Genomic DNA, 17526 nt, shown 5'->3' on the forward strand with positions numbered 1-17526 from the left:
CCAGGAAAATCTCATTCAGGTTAATGTGAATTCCACGTCTCAAAGTATTATGGAAGAAATGCTATAATTAACAGTCTGTTGGCACGTCCATTATAAACCACATTTCTAAGCAGTTTATAACTCAACTGTTTTTAATGAGAAATTGCTCTTCGGGATGAAACTTGGCATGCATGGTTTAAAGCAAAAAATGCTCAAATTCACTAGGGCAGATGTAAAGCTGTAGCATGTTGGCAGCTCTCTTTTCTAGTGCGACAGTCCATTCGACACAATTCACTATTCACTGCTGGTCCTGTCAACCAGTGGAGACCACAGGCTATCTGCCTCTGCAACATGCACCTTCAAAGAACAAGATTAACTGAAAAAAACAATTGTCTTCGGGGGACTGGTTCCAGGACTCCTCTTGAATACCCAAATCTGAGGCTTCTCATGTCCCCTGTATGAAGTGGTGTAGCATTTGGATATAACCTATGCATATCCTTTCCTATACTTCAAATCATCTCTGGACTACTCTAATAGCTATACAATGTAAATGCTATGCTAATACTTGTAAATACTATGTAAATGATATGGAAATAGTTGCTGGTGCGCGGCAAATTCAAGCTTTGCTTTCTAAAACTTTCTGGAATTCTTTTCCCCAAGCATCTTCCATCTGAGGTTGGCTGACTGCAGATGCAGGACTTGCAGATACAGATGGCTAACTGCGTATCAGTAACATCACGGTGGAAGTAAATCAGAGAAAAGAAAATTTCCTTAAGATTGGTAAAAATAAACATTTCCATGGAAAAACTGTTTAAATTCAACTTAAACAAGCCAGGCAGCATTCAAACATTTAGCTCCTTTGTGTAGAAGCTTCTTACAGGCAGGACTGTCATTATGGTTCCTGAGGCCACGGTAGTGATCAACTGCGATTTACTAAAGTCTTATTTTCTCCTAAAGGTATATACTTTTTTAGATTCATACACAAGCTTTATCTTAAACAACAGATAACATTTTAAAAATGTGATGGTTAATAGCGTTTAATCATGTCATGATAAGTACGTGTATTTTCATTGAGATGCAAGTTAAATATTCTACCTTCAGAGCTCCCAGAAACCTTGAGCTTCACACTGGAAAAGCTAAGACGCAGGGTGATAAGTTGCCTGAAAGTGGCTGATGGCGTGGGCCCTGCCTTTCCAGCTATTCCTTAGTTATCTATGGGTGTTCCGGCGAGAACACACCAACGTGCGACCCACACACGCACTGGAAGTGTAACTCACCTCACTTGTCTTGGGCAGCTGAGGGGTCAGGAGACCAGTCCCACTTACATACCACTTAAGAGTCTAAATAAAGATTTCTTTCTGACAAGGAACGTTCGAGGATTCCAAACTCTAAACACACTATGCACAAAATGTGCAGGGAAAGGGGGACCTATCCCACCATGATTTTCCTCTCAGCATCACATCTATGTTTTTTTCAGTCTATTATTCTATGATCCAATGTCATTAATTGATGAGTAAAAGGAGGGCGGCCTAGTTCAGGATTTTAAGAAGTAGATACGGGCCCCAGGACTAGCAGATTCCAATTTCCTTACCCAGAAAAAAGGGCAAGTACTGGAGCAAGAATGGATACGTTCACATGGTGATGACAACACTGATGGCAAGTAGAAAAGGGAGCGTGGTGGCCAAGGTGCCCACGCTGAGAGCAAGAGTCTGAGAGAGGGAGGAGTTCCGGTTAGAAAGTACAGACTTCCCAGATTCAGACCAAGATGGGGAAGGGGAAAGGCACGGGAGGGGGAGAGGTGGGGGAGGGGGAGCTGTGCCCGGGGTGGGGGTGTGTGGGGAGGGGGTGAAGAGGAGGGAAGGAAGAGGCAGGCAGGCAGGCAGGCAGACAGACCAGCTGCTGAGGGCAGGCGTCAATCGGGACCACAGGATCGCCAGTAGTGGAGAAATATCCCCAGGGTCTTTTCAGCTTTCTGGTGAGTTAGCAAAATGTTGCAAAGCACTAGAATAAATCATGCTTCCTAGCTAAATCAGATCCCCCATCCCCGCCTCAGTTCTCTAAGCTACGACTTTCTTGAATGTGAGCCCATCACACAAAAAAGTATCAGTACAAGAAACAGTCCCACACACCAAAACCAAAAATTGAGACCCAGTTAGGGTACCAAGAAAACCACCGTTAAGCTTGGAGCTTTCCCTACTTCTTTCAGGTTCAAGGGCCTTCCTTCTTTTCTGTTAGCCCCTTGCAAGCATGCCATTAAAAAAAAAAAAAAAAAAAAAAAGGACTACAATAAGCAGCCAAGTAAATGATATTTAAATATCAGTTTAGTGTTTCTAACTAAGCAAAATATCAAAATGCTCCTTAATATCATCACTTAGCAACTTCCAACATGTATGATAAACTGAGAGTACCCTAAACCATGTAAGCTATGTTAAAATAACATTATAAGCTCCCAAGCTTATAACTATAATTTTTGCATAGACATTTAAAAATCAAGAATTTACGACACTGAAATATCCCACAAAGTCAAGAGGGCTAGCTACATTTGAGCTTTTCATATGATATCTGATTTAGTGGCCAAAACTATATGATTTTGCTCCTATGCTCTTACCTATAAATTTATTTAGAACATATTTAAAGACCTCAAAACTTATGAAACATGCCAGCTAATAAAACTCCCAGGAGATTTTTAATTACATCAATGATGTCCAAAGGAACTAGGAATTTCCCAAAGTCCTAGAAGTTATGGGGGTGGGCAGAAAATAATCATGATGCCCTAAATTGCTTATAACCCTCCCCTTCCTTCTCCTCCCCCTCCGCTCCCCACTCCTCCTTACATTTATTACAGTAGAAATAATGACTCCATCGTAATGTGTTTGCAAATCCTGTATTTTAGAGATGATGATTTTTGCCACATTAAAGTACAACACATAACACTCTAAATAGGAAAATAAGCTCGGAGGAGATTCTACAGAGATGATAATGAATCTTGTTTTTCTCAAAAGTTATCAATGTCTACTGTTAGCCCTGACATTTTAACGCAGAGTTCATCACAAATGGGTCCTTCCTCCTGTGTTCATATGAAAAGATTATACACTGTCCTTCCTCATTTCAATGACAAAAGCCCAATATTCCAAATGCCCATTATTCTTCACTCTGCATATAAGCCAGTATTAAGCACGGGTTTGTGTTTTGAACTTCCTTGTGTCTAAATCAACCAAAGAAAGATTCAGGACCTGATTCCACAAAAGCAACCGCTGAGAACAGTGAAGACCATTATTTCCTCTCCCACTGCTGGCAGAGGTCAGCATCCCTGTCATTAGCCATGTCATAACATAATTGTATTACTACTCCTGATGTGGGCAGATACTGAGCAATAACTGAACACATCACATCATTGTAAAAATGAAAAAGTGCCACTTCTTTGTCCCAATTTAGCATAAAATCAGTGAAAACAATCTTCAGAAATGACACTGCACTAAGAAACTGAAAGGAACTGTTATTACTCTGTGGGTATATATTTAAACTGATGCTCTGACATCTTCAACTAGAACAAAAAAGAGGACTATATTTTACTGCTGAACTCCAATTGTGAGCTCCTATAATCCAATTTCTTTTGGTAACATTCAGTTCAATTAAGGGATACAATGTTACTTAAAATAGTCTTTATTAGATGAAACTCGACTATGGTACCCATCTCTCAATGTCTGAAATAGAGCCATGCTTTAAGATGCCAGAGGTAAACACTGTTACTTCCAGCCTACATGTTTCTGTCCGCCTATGAGCTCCAGTGGTACTTCAAAGGCTGACCTACATACAGCAACATGCCATCCGTTCTGGCTGTTTGCATAAGAGATGCCTCGTACAGTTGCCACAACCAACATCACTGCATTGTTTTCTCCCGCAATGGGCTATGTGAAAATGGAGGCCAGTCTGCATAGTGATGTGTTCATAAAGTAATGTGCTCTTACGATAGGGCAATACTAGATTAAACTCTCCTCCCAAAAATTCCTCCCACGGAGTTTATTAACTGAAAAAATGTAAGTAGTGTTTTGGCAATCAATAGAGCAGCAGTGCTGGAAAGTGTCAGCAAAGTAAAACAACCTCATGTTAGTTTAGAAATGCTTCAGGAAGAGAATATTCATTTTCTGGATTAGGGTCTCCTGTGACACTGAAAAAAATGTCATTGGAGAAAACTCTAGTTACAACTGCCTGACGCTAAAGCACAGAAAGATACTGGTTCCGCTGGGATTCAGCACAAGACTTTAACTAGTAAAGTGCTGACAGATTTAAAATAAAGATAATTAGTAATTTACGATCTTATCATCCTATTAAAAACAAATAACCTGACAAAGTGACTGGTTCTTGTAATAAACTACATATTCATTACACCTCTGAAACAGACAAGGTTTACCCTGCAGTCTTGTCTCTTTTTGGGGAGTCAGATCCAACTTGTTCTTTACTGAATGTAGATACAGATTTCTTATTTTACCTCTTTCAAACTTTTGCCCATCTTCATAGCCCTGCAAATCTACCTGAGTCACTGCAAAACTGAATGCTGCTTGACTGCATTCTTAACAACGAAAATTGTGGAGCTGGACAGAAATTTTGTACCAACGTTCACTAGTGCCTGTGCCTTCTGGGGCCTAGCAAAGCAACTCAGTACATTTAATATAATCAGGGATCAGTGACAAATATATCTGATACACTCCTACCCAGAGAAGGGCAGGGACAGACGTCCTGTGAGAAACATCTCTATGAAGTCTCTTCCTACTATTAGAAGTGTATCTTCTGACTTTGCATCTTTAAAAATCCATTATTCCCTGGATAAGTAAAATAGAAGACTTGCATCTAGTCTATAGAAAGGGTGGCTAATTTGCATTTAAAAAGAACAGTTCGCTCCTCATACGCTGGGTGACTTAAAAGGAACTTCAATGAGCTAGTAAAGAAATTCTGAAGACTTTCGCAATTAATTTATTCAATTCACAAGCACAACCCACTACAATTGTTTAAAGCACTTAATTGGAAAATGATTTAATATATTGAAGTAATTCTTGATTTTCCAAAGCATTTAACTTTTAAATTAAATCTGACCCTACTAACATGAGAACGGCGAGTGAAATGTGTATCCAAGTCATTACGTTCTTTTTGGAGCCTAAAATCACTGATAAATGTAATAAGATTTGTCCAGTTTCATTGCCAAAATGTTTCTGACCTTTTGGTTCCAATTACCACGGCAGAATATGTCTTTACTAGCCAAGATAAGACTGCTATTTTATTATTATTTTTATTAGTATTAGGGTTATAAGCAAAAATAAAGTGTCACAAACACAAAATACTTGCTCATTAAGGCCAAAAAGGCTTGAGAATAAAAAGAACTGTTACCAACAGATAATGAAACTTCATCACACAAAGTTCTCTTGCCAAAGTTACCAGTGCCTTCCAACTTGCCCCTAGGTCAAGGGCTCCTGTGTGATCAAAAGCCTTTCTGCTCTGCCGAAGACTAGATTTCCCTGGTTTCAAACTTGCCTGAACATCATCAACACACAGTACATCCCTTTTACTGGGTCTAACATTGTAAAACAGCATCAGGGAGCTTCTCCCCAGGGTGGATACAACTCACAGGTGTGTGTGTGTGTGTGTCCCCGGATTGACCAAGACTCACAGTTGGGAGTCGGCTGCGTGAAAGGGGGCCCGGGGGCTGAGGATGCACCGCGCTGAATACCTCTGTATCACGTAAAAAAACTGTTCAGTGATGATTCGCCACCAGGCAAGTGTTACGAGTCCCAACGATTTATCCAGTGGAATTCACCCAGGGGCCGACGTGAAATTGCTTCCAGGGGTTGGGAGTATCAGGCAGGTTGACCACCGAGCGGGAGCTGGGCGTCTAAACCGCTCGCCCCACGTCTCAGAGAACTCAATTCTCCCCGCCACGTTCAGCTGGCGGGACGGCTTAGGCACGTCCAAAAAGCCCGAGGCGAGGACAGCCGTAGCCCTGCGGCTGCTCTCGGAGTCCGGTCCCCACGCGTCCTCCCTCCGGGGACAGAGAGTTCGAGAAACCCCGAGAGCAACCCCCTCCCTAAGAACCCCTGACTGTCCCATCCTTGAGATGAGCCGATCTCCGCAGTTGCCCCGGTCACCCTCGCTGTCTGCCCCTGCCTCTCCCGGGGTCCCCGGGCTGTGAGTACAGCCCGGCCTGGGACCTGCTCCAGCCCGCGCCGAGCGCGGCAGCTTTGGACGTGACCGCGACGCGCTCGCCCGGCTCCTAACAAACTTGCCATTTCTGCGCGCGCCCCTAGGCGGGAGCTGTCCCCCCGACCCCGCTGCCCCGCGGCACCTGGGCCGGCGACCGGCGCTGGGACGCGGGGCTCCGCTGCCGGAACCGGCTGGGGAAAACAAAAGAGTTGCGGGGCGATGTTCCCGGCGGGGGGAGGGGGAGGGGGGGGGCGGAGGCATCTCCCGGGGCCCCGCACCCCGACTCCCGGCGGCTCCCCTGGCAACTAGTCCCGAGCCGGGAAGCGGAGCCCCTGCTGTCCGGGAGAGGAGGGAGGGAGCGAGGAAGAAGGGGAAACTAGAAAATAAACGGAATTCTTTCACTCTCTGCCTCCGTTCTCGGACCCCAGACACACCCCCAAAGTATTCCGTGGTTTTCTCTTTTAATTTTGTTTAAACGCCCCCCGGCCAGCCTAGGCAGGGATCCTGAGTGGCAAACAGCGGGAAGGAAAGAATCGAGCAAATCGTGTCACTTTCCGCACAATCGCGGTGTCGGGCAAAGCCCGGGAGCTGCTTGCTCCACGATACTGACTCCCCGAGCGCACGCGGGGCTGCCGCGGGCTGCGAGCCGAGCGCCCCCGGGACCGGCCTCCGGCGACCGCCCGGCCGCCCCGCGGGCCCGCCGCCGCCGCCCCCCTCCCGGGACCAAGCAGCCAGAACACGGCGGAAACAAAAGCAGAGCGTTCACCTTGTTGCAATAGTAGGGGTCCAGGCAGGGAGAAGGTCCCAGACAGGGAGCGTCGGGCGCAGCGGCGGGCTGGGCTGGAGGTGGATAAAATCTTACGTCCATTTCACTCTCACATCAAGCAACTCCTTTTCTTTGCCTCTTTTTTTTTTTTTTTTCAAAAAAAGTGTTCAGCCAAACAAGCTTAGACAGAACGGAGAGAGGTGTCTGGACTCAGGAGTAAAAGAAACACCTTCCTTCCCTCACATCCGTTTGTGGTTTGTTTAAGAAGAAGAGGAGAAAAAAAAAAAGAAAAAAAAAAGAGGGGGGAAAAGCGCTCAACTCTCCCCCAAGCCGCGGCGCGCACCCGTCGGCGCCGAGCGCGCAGCCTGCTCCGCCGCCGCCTCCCGGCCCCGCCGCCGCCGCCGCCGGGCAGGTAACTTCATGCGCTCATTGTCCCCCCGCCCGCCCCCCCATCCCCGCCTCCCGCGCCCCTCGCCGCCCGGCACACGCGCTCGCGCTCGGGCTCTAGGTCCTGGGCGTTTTATTGGAGTCCCTGAGTTGCTCTGCTTTTAGTTTATTTTCTCCACCTCGGAGGCCTGGGATGGGGGGTACTCAAAAGGGTGACCAGGCGGGGGGGAGCGCCCCAGGCCGGGCGGGGTGGGGTGCGCGGCAGGACGCGGGCTGCTCGCGGCCCAATGGCTGCCGCTCGGGGCCGGGGGCCGGGGGAGGGTGGAGCGGAGAAGGAGGAGGAGAGCGCGCCGGGTCCAGGCCGAGGCGGCGCGACCCCGGGGAGCCTCGACTGTGCGGGATCTGCGCTCCTCCCGGCCAGCGCGCCGCACACAAAGGGGCTGGCGAGCCTCAGCCAGCGGCGGCCGCGGGGCACGGCGGGGAGCGCGCAGCCAGGGGGCGCTGTGGCGCAGCCCGCCCCCGCAGCCCCGCCCCCGGGCCCGCCCCGGCCCCGGCCCGCTCCCACCGCCCCTCCTCCGCGGGCCCCACCTCTCTCTCCGCGTCCCGCACCTCCCGCGGCGCGGCCGGCCCCACCCAGCTGTCCGGTCCCCCATCCCTCTTCCCACTCCCTGGTGGACGTGACTGTTCCAGGCAGCTCCGCGCTGGAACCGCAGGGAGCACCACAGGGAGCGCCAACCCTCTGCGCGCTGTCAGTGGGCTACTGTCCCAAGGATCCAAACCCACCGCAGGGTGTGGATGGGCCGTAAGAGTCTCCCCTCTCCGGTTGCTCGCTCCCGCCCCCGGCCCTCACCTCCCCGCGATCTCGGTCCCACTGGAGAGTTTGCGACGGCTAAGTCGGCCTCAAGGACTCGCAGAAGACCACAGGGGTAGTTCCAAGGGGAGATAGGAAAACAGTTGTCAGCACACAAGATCGGGCTACAGGGAAAACGTGGGCTCGCTAGTTGCCTGTTACGGGATTCTTGTCTTTTTATACTGGGAAGCCAAGTAATGCTCTTGGAAGTCCACGAAAGGCCTGGAGTCAGCCTCCCCATTTCTCTGGTCGGTAAGTGGGTTGAGGAAATCCCAGTCCTGTTGTCTCGCCTCACCTCCCAAACACGGAAGCTTGCAACTTCGCGTCTCCTGGTGGTTGGAAAGTTTGGCGCCTCTTGGCTGCTGCCCGACAGATTTACCGCCAGGTCTTTGTCCTTGGTGGGAACTCCCAGCAGGAGTGGGCGACAGTTCCCTTCCCAGGAGGGAGCAGCCCCGCACACTGGGCCCAAGACCCCGCAAAGGAGCCTGCAGGTATTCCCCTGTTCCACTTGTTTCTGGCGCCAAGAAGGATACTGGTAACGTTTCGCCACCTCGCACAACTTTTCTAGTGCAAGTCGACTGCCACCTGCTCTGTGTAACTTTCGCACAGTTATGTTGCTTCCTCTGTGACTGAGAGCATCAGTCATATACAAGCAGACAGATCGGAAAGGAAACCCATGAGGACAGTATAAGGAATGATAAAATTAACATCCTTGGGCGTCTGTTCATGGCTCCTTTAGGAACCTTTAGTTAAGCATTGCTTTATGCTTCTTACATCCTTTTTCTCTTAAGCCATTGTTTCTTTTCTTCACCTCATCATTTTTATAAGTAGCAAGAATCCAACTTCCTCCCTTGCTCCAGATTAACGTCGTGCTGACTGGTGTAGGGAGAGAGACTGGATTAAGAACATCCATATTTACGGGTCCTGCAAGGCACAGTATAAAAGTAGGAAGTAGAAAATACGTTCTTCTCTTAATAAAGGCCTTTATAATAAAATTTAAACAAGGTTTGTGACATCAGTGTTCGAAGTTTCAGTTGCAGATGCTAAAATGTGCTTATATGTATTTTTTTCTTTTTCTTCCACGACAAAAAACCAAAAAACCAAAAACAAAAACAAAAAAGTTTAGGTTTAAATGAAACATTTCTGTGATTAAATTTCTGTCATCACTCCAGCATTTATTACCGACATATTACATCTCTTCAAAATTCAATTTTCAAAAACTTCCTTAGAATCCATAATTGATTTCTATTTGATGGTCCTGTGAACATCAGGAAGATGAAATGGATCAGGGTGAGAACAACACTGTTATCAACATCTTAACACGTGAGGAAGATAATGACATTTCCACTTCGCTCCACAGACTTACTACTTTCCTCTGTCTTGAGGGAAAATCCCGGTGCAATGTGTAGAGTCAATTATATTTGTGTGTGGCATGGTGTAATGGGGATGTGGGCTTTTGCTAAGAAAAGCTCCTTGCTTCAGTCACTCATACATGCAGAGTAGACCATGAAGGTCAGTGGGAACGGAAATGGAGTTAATGATCAGTCGTGCCTATGTGATCAAGTCTGCACAGAAATCCCAAAGTGTAGGGTTCAGAGAAATTCCAGGTTGATGAAGAGTGCAGGTGCTGGGAGAGTGGGGGGCCCAGAGAGGGAGCTCTTCCTTCCACAAAGCTTGCCCTGTGCATCTCTTCCATCTGTGTCCTTTTATTCCACCCCTTTATAATTAACTGGTCAACAGGAAGTGAACTGTTCTCCTGAGTTCTGTGAGCTGCTGCAGCAAATTAATCAAAAAATCTCAACTCCCATCACTTATACATGAAGAGTAAACCATGAGGGTCATCTCAGTGTAATCAGAAAGAGTACTCCCTAACGCTCCACCCAAGGCCTGTCATGTACCAAATGAGTGTACTTCTACCAAGAAAATCTTGGGGAAATTTGAATAGCTAAACCTCTAAATAAATCTTACTAATTTGGAAGATAAAGTAGCAGAGAGTCATTATGTTACTTTTCAATTTCTGGGACATTTGACTCTGCCATAGCTAAGTGTATTCATTCATTTGTCCATTTCATTCATACATCTGTACATGGTTCAACAAAGCCACAGAGCTGAGAAAAGCACTATGTTGTATGTTGTGTGTAGCTTGACATATAAAAACAAATTACTTAAAACAGTTTCTTTCGATGAGTTCAGAATCTTCTCCAGCAGTATTTCCAACCTTGTTTGGTCAGGGAGTCACCTTAGAAGCTTTGAAAAATACTTGTGCCTGGGGTCTTCCTGCCCAGAATCCAATTCGGTTCATTTAGGGTAGGGTTTGGACACAGGACTTTTTGAAAGCTCTTCAGTGGTTTTAACTTTCAGGAAAGATTGAGAGCAATTGGTCTCGAAGGAAAGAGAAGACGGGCAGAGAGGGAATGTTAAAAGCATGAAATTTTAGTACATAAGTTTCACTGGCTGCATTCTCCTTGGGTTTGAAACTCACAAGGGGACACTGAAGACCACTCCCAGGATCCCATCCCTATCCTTTTAGACACTGAGGTGACAGTTTACTCAGTTACTCTAACTAAACATGAACGAATTATCATATAGTTCCAAATTACAATTTGGTCATCTGAACTAGGAACTTTATATACTCTCATTACCAGAAAATGTGTGTCTATGAACAAAACATCTCCTTACTAGATTGATGTCATAATATGGATAGCTACAGTTCATGAAACGCCTACTCTGTGCTAGATCTGACCCTAATTTCTTTACATTTAATTTCACTGTCTCAATTAGTTTTACAAATTACGTTGGAAACCCTAACCAGTAATTACAAACCACACTTAGTGTTTGATTTTGTTCCGTGAACATCACCCATCTTCACGTTAATTATGGTTTCATAAATTGCAGTTTTCAAATTTGCAGTTGGTTTCATTGACCACATTTTCTGTTTACTGATTCTTTGTGCTAGGTAGGTAAGTCCCAAATCTTATAGTAAGGTCTCCAAATTACATACAGAATGTGTCACTTTAGGGAAAACATCGCTGAGACAGTCCTTTCTATGATTTGTGAGAGTCTTATAAAAATCACTCAGCAATAAAGTGGCACTTCCTCAGGGAAGTTTTCTGTTAGGTTTTGGAGTTAGGCTGTCTCTAAGGGCAGAATCCCTCTATGTATAGACTATGCAAATAAAACATCTTGTGGGGATTTATTTTGAAACACCAAATAGTAAAACTAAAATCAAAGTAGCCATATTTTATAACTAAATTAATATTCAGTCTTTCACTGGCGTCTTAATTAAGGGTGAGGTTTCCAGTAAAGCTGATGTCTCCATCTCTTCGGTAGAAGAAAAGCCTCATTCTTTTTTAAATACCATCCATTCGGACCTCACATGGGCCACCTTATATTTTAAGGCATCCTGTGACGCACATGTGTAGAGGCTGACTTTCCTAACAAGTTTATGGGGTGAAGTAGCTGTGTTTGTTTCCTTAGAAGCCGAGGAAAGTCCTACAACCCTGAGTCCTTCACGGTCTAAAGGTTGAAAACACATCATGAGTGGTTTGGCTGGGAAATGTTTTCATTTTCTCAACTTGCCAGTGAGAATCTACTGTTGTCCAGAGTTACTTAGTATTTGACTAAAGTTATTCAAATGTAGACTAGAACGGTATGCAGTATGTAACATAACGCCACAGCAGAACACAGAGCGCACCGAGGTTTATTTCCTGGGGGGACTAGTGAGAAATGACTAGATTGTAAGTCTTTCAACCAGAAAATAAAGGATTTCAGAATGATGAGGAAAGTTTGAAGGAAAATGATATAGGGCCCACAGATACCTCACATGGTACTAAATGACTCACAAAATGCAGTAGTTTTTACATAATATGGGACATGGGCCGCACTTGTACATCTTACCATGGGGGGGTACCGTACTTTGATCTTCCACAATACACAACATTTGTGGCGTAATAGCTGTAATAGGACTATTCAGCTGCTTTACACGGCAATAATCCAGCCCTCTCTCATCAGGATAAACTGTGAGGACAAATCCTTTCAAAATCAGAATTAGTTCCTCGTAGAAGAGGGAGGCTACAATTATCCCTTAAATAGGAGCAGCTGCAACATGGTAGCGGCCCGGAGCGTGGCAGTGAAGTGTTTTTCCAATGCAATTAAATGGATTTTTTTTTTTAATGCAAACTAATGTTCTCTAAAAAGTCAACTATCAGGTGAGTAGGTGTGGAATGGCTGAGATGAAAGGAACAACCATTTTGCTTACGTGAGTTAATATTGCTGCCTTAGTGACTGATATTTTTGTGAAAATGGGTAATCAGGGCACATCCTCTTCCGTGAAGTGGGCCCAAAGGGGAACCAGAGTGGTACAAAGGAAAGATGATTCTGGGTCCCTCATACCCTCTATGTCTTATTTTGAAATGTGTTCACGGTTATGTTTTGTCATTGTTACTTTTCAAAAAGATATGATGACTCAACAGCAACACTTCCATTTAAACAAGAAAGGTATCACTTGGGTGGATAATTGTAAAAACTTTTAGGACTTACACTAGTCGGTGCTACCACCACAGAGACACAAAGGGAAAAGGGCACTTCATTTTTATACCATAAAGATGATTAAAGGTTTGGAAAATAAGACCTCTAAGAAAGATGAAAGGACTGGAGAGGCCAACACGGAGAGGCAACACAACTTCTTCAAATCGTGTGTCTCAAGTGTTCTTTCACAAACAACCAGAGGACGCCTCCCCTGAAGATACGACACGAGGAATTAGATGTAATTCTAGAGCAGAGGATTTAGCCACACGTGAAAGGAATTTCCCCCGGTGATCATGAATTCATTGATTGCCAAAGGAGAATGTGGGCACTCCTTAGGACTGATTCAAAAATCCTGGCACCCAATGAATGCTTGTCAACTCACCCAAATATCCACTGACATGCCTCCTTATCTTGAAATATGCCTTCCCTATAAAAAGATCCAGTGGGCAGCGGGTTTGAACTTCAGCTCTGATTATCTAACGGGTTTCCGTGCTCATACATTTTGGATAGGAGAAAGCAAACTTCATCCAGACAACGAAACCCAACGTCTCTTGTAGCTCTTTGAAATCGAAAAAAATAAAAGATTTCTTTTGCACTAGTTCTCATTCTTATTTTCAAGGACATTGGTTAAAAAGAAAAATAAGAAAATCTAATTTTGTAGGCAAAATTTAAGATAGGACATAAAATTAGGAATTTAAGTATTGGATATATTTTTAGAATGTTACTTTTGTAAAAGGAAACTCTCACATGATAGAGATGGCCTTTCTGGATGATCTCAGAGCCAAAGATGAAAGAAAAGGAACCCTGCTGCTTTACTATAGTGACTTTTAATGCATAGCCTTTAATTCACTAATTCAAAAATCACACATTTTCAAGGCAACAAGAGACCCTTCGGCTCCCATTCAGGCTGACAGTTGCTACTGAATTTCCACTCCTCCCGTGAAATCTTCCAGGGTTGATTAGGTAAGAGACCCTTTACCCTCAACCTGCCTGGTTTCCACATGTTGTTCCTGATCTGCGCCCTGATTAAGTACTCACTGCTTCCTTCCACTATAAATCTACTTACACTTGACCTTTACATAATGCAATTACCTGTCTATCCATGTGTGGCTTCATTGTTTCCATGTTGCTCCTAATGGCGTTCTGATATGTCTGTCTGTCTGTATGAACGTACTTGATGCTGAATATAAGCTCCTGGAGGGAAGGGACAGAATCTCTTTAAGTGGGACTGATGGTCCTCATATATCAATTCCCTAAAAAGTGCTCTTTGCAAGAAGACAACGTAACAGCATATTTTCCCTTGGTCTCAGAAAGACTTAATTTAGGAAAATTGGTAAAGATTCAGGGTGTCATAACATGTAAACACTTCCACTTTATTAAGAGGAGTTGGGAGGAGTTACAATAGCATACTGTCTACATTGCCTCATCTGCATGACTGTTGAATATTACTTTTAATCGAGGAAACCATTATTAAGGTCCCTCTATACGTGGGGTGCTCTGTGGAACAGCATGTTAATTGTTGGGGACCCCTCCCCACTTCCTCCACCTCCTCGACTACTTTACCTATTTACATTTCCTGGGTGTCCTCTGCAGGCACGGATAATCTCTAGAATGGACGTAAGCCAGAGAACGAAGGAGAAAACAGTGTGGCAGCAGAGAGGAGAGCAGGGACGGTGTCAAAGAGGCTTTCCAGACAAAGAGAAGTTTGGGAACAACCAGAACAAGCACCTGGGCGTTTGCCACGGTTTCTAAGGTGCTTGGGTCGGGGCAGAGCTAGGATGGAGGCATGGGAGTCATGGAGAGGAAATGAGATCCAGGAACCTTTGTCTAAGAGCTGGAACTTTATCTCGAAGAGAATGAGAATTCTTGAAGGGCTTTTGTAAAGGAACTGACTTTGATAAACTTGCATTATCCTATTTTACGGACAATGGGCTTTTCATGTATTATGTCCATTACAGTAAGCGTCCCATAAGCAATTGTAGGAGTTTATTACTAAAGGAGTAACCAGGTACTCCTTGTTCTGAGGTCTCGTTAATCTGTCGTCTTAGTAGTTGTGGTTTATAAATCTACGTGGAAAATATTAACCTGTACAGTGTGGCCCTCTGTGATCTACCTGTCTCTCCAGCCTCATCTTCTCCTGAACTTGCACCCAAACCTTGAATCATAAATTACAGCAGATCCCAAACCGCTAGACAGGACTACGGCCCATTAATCTCATTTTCTTCTGTTCTCAATCATCTTTGGACTTCTAACATCTGGTCTTGAAATGAGCACAAGAGGCTAGTTTTGAAAAGGGAAGCTTTTTTGTTTGTTTGGTTTTTGTTTTCTGATTTCAATGTGACGAGCTCCTACTAGGTGTCATTTGGGAAGAGTGTCATGTATTTTATAGTGAATGCAGGAATTTAAAAAAAGATTTAGCCACGTCCTTAGCAATGGCTTATCTCTCCTTCAGAGAAAAGCAGAATGAGTTTTTTAATAAAATGATTGAAAATGTACACTGAATCTTCAATTTAATTATTTCAATTCCTGCATTAAAAAAAAAAAGGTTTTCAGAGAGGCTGCTGCTTGGTAAAATGTGATAAAGTTCCAACATATACTTAAACATTGTAAATTAATTTATAAATTTCCATTCAAAGTTTAATCTGCTGTTTTCACACAAGAAAACTCATAAGGTTGCTTCCCATTGATGTACTATCTTTGCATCTAGAGTTTAAGCCAGTATTTAATCTCTTTCTAGAAGCTTCCAGAGGTGCTTGGTACGTATTAGTGAATGTTGCCCATTTTTATTGCTCTTGGAGTTAAGTAAGAACGCCACACCTATCATTCCAGACCCTGGCTTCTATTTCTAGTCTTATTTCTCTCAATGTTTGTGTTTCTACCAGAGCAAATCACTTCACATCGTCTTTTAACGTGCCCTGGCCTTTTCTGGCCTCTGTGTGTTTGTTCCTAAGCGGTGCCCTGCCCTGTCTTCCACTTTCTCCCATCAACCCATCACCACTACCCTCTTGCTTCTGTTCTTAACTGCCTTCCTGGTCCTTCCACCTGGAGCTGTGCTCCCCCCACAATCCCGCTCTCATTCCCAGAGCAACGACTGGTGATTCCGTCATGGGATTTCTCACATTTCACCTGTGTGACCGCTCTATGTATGTTATCTGATCTCCCTTCTCAAGAAGTTTTTGGGGCAGTATCGCCACGTCCTGTTCATCTCTGAGATCCCTGCAATGCCAAGCACAACTTCTGGAACATAACAAGGACTTGTCTCGTTGAGTTGAATTCAAATAAATTCAAACAGCTTTCTCTTTGCTACATGTTGACAAAATAATCATAAGTCCATAATCACAGTCAACAGGACAGCCAGGATTTGAACATGAGTGTTACTGCACTTTGACCCCCTACAACTTTGTTATCCCTGCAGTGGGCAGATTACATATTCAAAGTTGTTGGTCCAGCTGTATAGTTTAGGTCTGATCACCAAGGCATAAAAATTGTCCTAATACCACTGAACATTTTTTCCCTGACAGTGTGTGACAAAAAAATGATTTTATTTTTCTGTGACGCTCGTTTTAAAGAGTGGGAACATACACCTATTTAAGAGCATTCCTTTAAATTGATGATGACATTATCTATTGCCTATCTGCATCCTTTCAGGATTTACAGGTGCAGATGCATAGATGTATAGATCTGATCAAATTTAGTACATAATATGGGATTGCGTGTCCCCAACTGGAAGGCTCCTTGGACTTTCGTGCACTGCTCGGTGGCTCAAAGGTGGCACAGGAGTATTTGTAGCCAAGGATGTGGGGTTTATAAGAAGCTTGGCTTAGAGCTCAGGGGTTTATTCTGGGTCTTTGGGCTTCAATAAGCCGCAAGAAGTAAGGAAGCTGCAAAACATCTTTTTAATCTCAATGTTGGGCCTGGAAAATTCAAAGAGAGAGTCTGAAAAAAATAACACTAACTTAATCGGTCTCCACATAAAGTAACCACTTGTTCTCATAGAAAGCACTGTTGTGTTTATTTTTAGAGCACGAGAAAAAACTGAGGGAAGCAATGAACCCATAATGCATGTCCCTTCTGCCCTGGAGATGTGTTTGAACCTATTTTTCCTCAGTGGCTGAGCTGTTTCTGAGGGACAGAAACAGCAGAAAGTCTCTTCCAATGGCCTTTAATAGCTGTGTCAAAATTCTCCTGAATTGTCTGCAATTCTTCCCGATTTGCAGTTGAGTTTACTGTTACCATTGGCTGTTTCAGGTCAGCGTGTGGTTTGCCACCATCTTCTGGATGGAAAACTCCCTTCCAGCTCAGCAGCCCTCTGTTAAAATATCTTAAGCAGGTTTTCTTCTTTACTAACCCTGTACAGGTTCCTTTCTAACATATTTTGAGAACATGAGGTTCTGGCAGGATATAGCGACTACAAATCAGATTAAATAACACCTATTGCCAAGTGATCAGAGCGGAAGAGACTTGTACGGATGAAAGCTAGTGAGCACACTGACCATTGCTCCGCGGCGTTCTGTGAAATACCCACGGAGGGGCCCAGTTCCGACGGCCGCTTCCGGAGTGCTGGCCTCCTGCTCTGGACTCAGAAAGGTCACACCAAGACAGCTTCAGCAAGCGTGAGTGCCCTTATAATTGCTCTCTGGGCCCTTGCAAATAGAGGCAAGTCTAAGGTTTCATTTATCTGGATAATTAAATAAGCTTAGAAGAGTATATTGCAAAAATTTCCCTTTTCCCCACTTTTTTGGTTGACACTATTTGGCTTTGCTCTCCTTACCTTGAAACTACCCCAATGCAAGCAGCAATTTTTGCCAAAGGAGTAGAAAAACCA

The 17526-nt window shown here is 44.5% G+C and overlaps 1 protein-coding gene across 2 annotated transcripts in view; it reads right to left on the reverse strand.

The window, feature by feature from the left end:
- The window catches only part of TOX (thymocyte selection associated high mobility group box), a 270503-nt gene extending 263188 nt beyond the window's left edge, over positions 1 to 7315 (reverse strand). For both annotated transcript variants that reach the window (XM_074354850.1, XM_074354849.1), the window contains exon 1: positions 6938 to 7315. In XM_074354850.1, the coding sequence (XP_074210951.1) occupies positions 6938 to 7039 (102 nt within the window). In that variant the 5' untranslated portion in view covers positions 7040 to 7315. The remainder of the gene's footprint in view (positions 1 to 6937) is intronic.
- Positions 7316 to 17526: the final 10211 nt, after the last annotated feature.

The sequence above is a fragment of the Camelus bactrianus genome, chromosome 29 (assembly GCF_048773025.1).
Source record: "Camelus bactrianus isolate YW-2024 breed Bactrian camel chromosome 29, ASM4877302v1, whole genome shotgun sequence".
Classification (NCBI taxonomy): Eukaryota; Metazoa; Chordata; class Mammalia; order Artiodactyla; family Camelidae; genus Camelus; species Camelus bactrianus.